The sequence below is a fragment of the Chionomys nivalis genome, chromosome 1 (genome assembly GCF_950005125.1).
Source record: "Chionomys nivalis chromosome 1, mChiNiv1.1, whole genome shotgun sequence".
Taxonomy (NCBI): Eukaryota; Metazoa; Chordata; class Mammalia; order Rodentia; family Cricetidae; genus Chionomys; species Chionomys nivalis.
Genome location: NC_080086.1, coordinates 189,161,193 through 189,164,416, shown reverse-complemented (window position 1 = coordinate 189,164,416; position 3,224 = coordinate 189,161,193). Strand labels below are relative to the sequence as shown.

At 40.1% G+C, this 3,224-nt stretch overlaps 1 protein-coding gene across 1 annotated transcript; it reads left to right on the top strand.

The window, feature by feature from the left end:
* The first annotated feature begins 443 nt into the window (after window positions 1–443).
* Window positions 444–1,349, top strand: LOC130863716 (taste receptor type 2 member 3-like). The gene has a single exon (XM_057753977.1). The coding sequence runs from the start codon at window positions 444–446 to the stop codon at window positions 1,347–1,349; it is 906 nt and encodes a 301-aa protein (XP_057609960.1).
* Window positions 1,350–3,224: the final 1,875 nt, after the last annotated feature.

Here is a 3,224-nt window from a genome sequence, read left to right as displayed (position 1 = left end):
GGACAACTGCTACAATAAAGAGAAATAAACATGTATCCTACCATTGTTGTCTTTGGTACTAGGAAAAAACGAAAGACAAAAACATAATAGCAGTAGTTGAAATAAAGTATCTTCACAATCAGATTCCTTTTCACAAGACAAAATAATTAGTTCCTTTTCACAAAACAGAATAGTTCAGCCATGGTAGTTCTTTTTGAAGTATATAATTGGAAGAATCAGCCAACATTCAAATGTTTGGATTTGCATTCTTAGTTTTATATGATGAGTACCTGGTTCAGAAAATCAGCTAATTTTCTTCCTTATACTAGAGTATGCATAAGACTCTACTGAAATCCAAGTTCCAGCAGCCAGCCAGATTGCTTGAGATTCTAGGTTCCTGTGTGCTGTGCAAGACCCTTAGGAGGAAGGGCCTGTGGTCATCCAGAGAAACGCCAAGATTCATCATGTTCTTCTCTTTCCCAGCTATTCTCCACATGGTCATCATGACTACAGAGTTCCTCATAGGGACTACAGTGAATGGATTCCTTACCATTGTGAATGGCTATGACTTGGCCAAGAGCGGAAAACTCCTGATACTGCAGATCCTCTTGATATGCACAGGGCTGTCCAGACTCGGGCTGCAGATGATGCTGATGACACAGAGTTTCTTCTCCGTGTTCTTCCCATTTGCATATGAGGAAAATATTTATGGTTCCAATATGATGTTCATTTGGATGTTCTTTAGCTCGATTGGCCTTTGGTTTGCCACCTGTCTTTCTGTCTTTTACTGCCTCAAGATTTCAGGCTTCACTAAGTCCTGGTTTCTTTGGCTGAAATTCAGAATTTCAAAGTTCATATTTTGGCTGCTTCTGGGCAGCTTTCTGGCCTCTTTGGGCACTGCAACTGTGAGTATTGAGGTAGGTTTCCCTTTAATTGAGGATGGGTATGTCCTGGGAAACACAAATCTAAACATTAGTGATACCAAACTAAGAAATAATGACTTGCTCCTCGTTAACCTGACCTTACTACTTCCCCTCGCTGTGTTTGTGAAGTGCACCTCTATATTGTTCGTTTCTCTTTACAAGCACACGTGCCGGATGCAAGGCAGATCTCAGATGTCAAATGCCAGAACAGAAGCTCACATAAATGCATTAAAAACAGTGACGACATTCTTTTGTTTCTTTGTGTCTTACTTTGCTGCCTTCATGGCAAATATGACATTTAGAATTCCATACAGAAGTCATGAGTTCTTTGTGGTGAAGGAAGTCATGGCAGCATATCCAGCTGGCCATTCAGTCATAATCATTTGGAGTAATTCTAAGTTCAAGAACTTATTCAGGAGAATGATCTACCTGAAGAAGAAAGAGTGAAGAGGGGACTGTCTTGTTTCCCTGCTATTAATCCAGTGGACTCTCGTTTTCCATGCCCTTTTTCCTTCTCATTTCCTCCCAGGCCTTACCCAGGATGCTCGAGACCATTGTTTTATCTTGGATGGATAGGTTATCACTCTTTCATGAACTGTGTACTGAAGACATTGTGATTTCTGTTAATAACTATTAATTTCTCTGCAGTACCACTTTTTATTTTAGAATTTAGAGCAAGACTTGAGGCTTCCTTGTGAAAATCAATATTTGGCTTTTGCTGTCTGTCTTTCCAGGTAATTGGGGATCTTCTGGTTGAGACAAGGGGAAACATTTGAATTCAGTTCAAGACCTGACAGATCCAAAAAAAAAAAAAGTTCATTGTTTGATGCACGTAACTTTTGAAAAGAGATTCGTTAACAGAATGCAGATGGTGTGATAATGCTGCCCACTAAAGGTGACGACACGGCTCTCCTTGGTGAAATTATAAAGTCTCATCCACTTTGGACCTCAAGCGGATAGAGAGGGTGAGGTGCCATTTGAGCCGGTGTAGATAAGCAAACAAGAACAAACAGGGATCTCTGTTTTTGTTTAGTCCTTAGCAAAATGAAGACTATTTTTCAAGATTCTGGAGTATCAAACTCACCTCCATAGTTAAACCGTGAAGAATGTCAAATGAAAATCTCAGAAGGAAACAGTCTCTACAGGACCGGACCTGATCCCTGACTAGGACTCTGGTCTGGATAGAGTAGCAGGAACTGAATTGGAGACCTAACATATAAATTTTGCAGTTTACTTTGTGGAGGAAAAATAATCTTTGAAACAACTTCCATGGCTTGGGACACCAGTTCAAAGCTGAAAAATCCTCTTTGACTCCTAAACCAAAACTGTATTTCTTACTTTAATTGTAACAAATTGTAATTAGATTTGATTGAAAGTTTTGGGGATGAAGAAAAACTTAGGTATGTATATGGACAATGGTTTACTGCCAGATAAAAAATTTGCATATATCCTAACAATGTTGTCACTATTCCCTGAAAAAAAGTTTCTCATGTTTGAACAGACACTGGACTCTTGAAGCATGTGTGTGAAGTCAGGTTGCCAGTCCCAGTACGAGGGCTCTGGTTCAGTGGTCCAGGAAGCATGAGACTGACAGTGCTCACAAGTCTCTTTTGATTCCATAGTGCTGGTGGCTTGGGAACACTCACACCACTGCAGGCAGAAAAGGGCAGGGTGACTTTTTGTGGAATTATATGATCAGACTGGAAAGTATATAAGCTTAACTGGGGTTGACAGATCAAATAATTGAAATTTGTCAGAGTAATTAAAAAAGAAAGTTCAACTTGTATGGTAAAATCTCCCAACACACACACCAGTGGAACATCTAGGGGAACACTGCATCTGACAGGTCTCAGCTTCATTTTAACACAGCCAGAAGAGGAAAGAGTCATGGTTCCAGTTCTTGGCAAATTGGGAACTAATGTTTTACAGTCACAGTAGTTAAGAACTTAATTTCTGGGGACAAGTTGGATGGGTTTATACCTCACCAGTTGCTAAGTAGTTACATTAACTTGGTGAGCACCTTTGTGTGTTAGAAAAGATGGAAGACCAAATGAAGTAGTGAAGGCGTGACACACTAGAGGTCGCCAAAATGACGGGGTATGTGCAGGTGGTAGTGGAAGAAGAAGGCAGCTGAGAAGATGGTGCTTGGCATTTTACCTTGATCTTTAGAAAAGATCACAGATGGTAATCCCCATGTTACTAACAACTGTAGCATGTCGCAGTGCATTGTGGTTGCTTGATATGATAACTAAATGGCAAGCTAAGTCTTTCTTTGAGTAGAGTTAGTCAGGGCTTTGTGATAAATATGCTCAATAGGAGGAC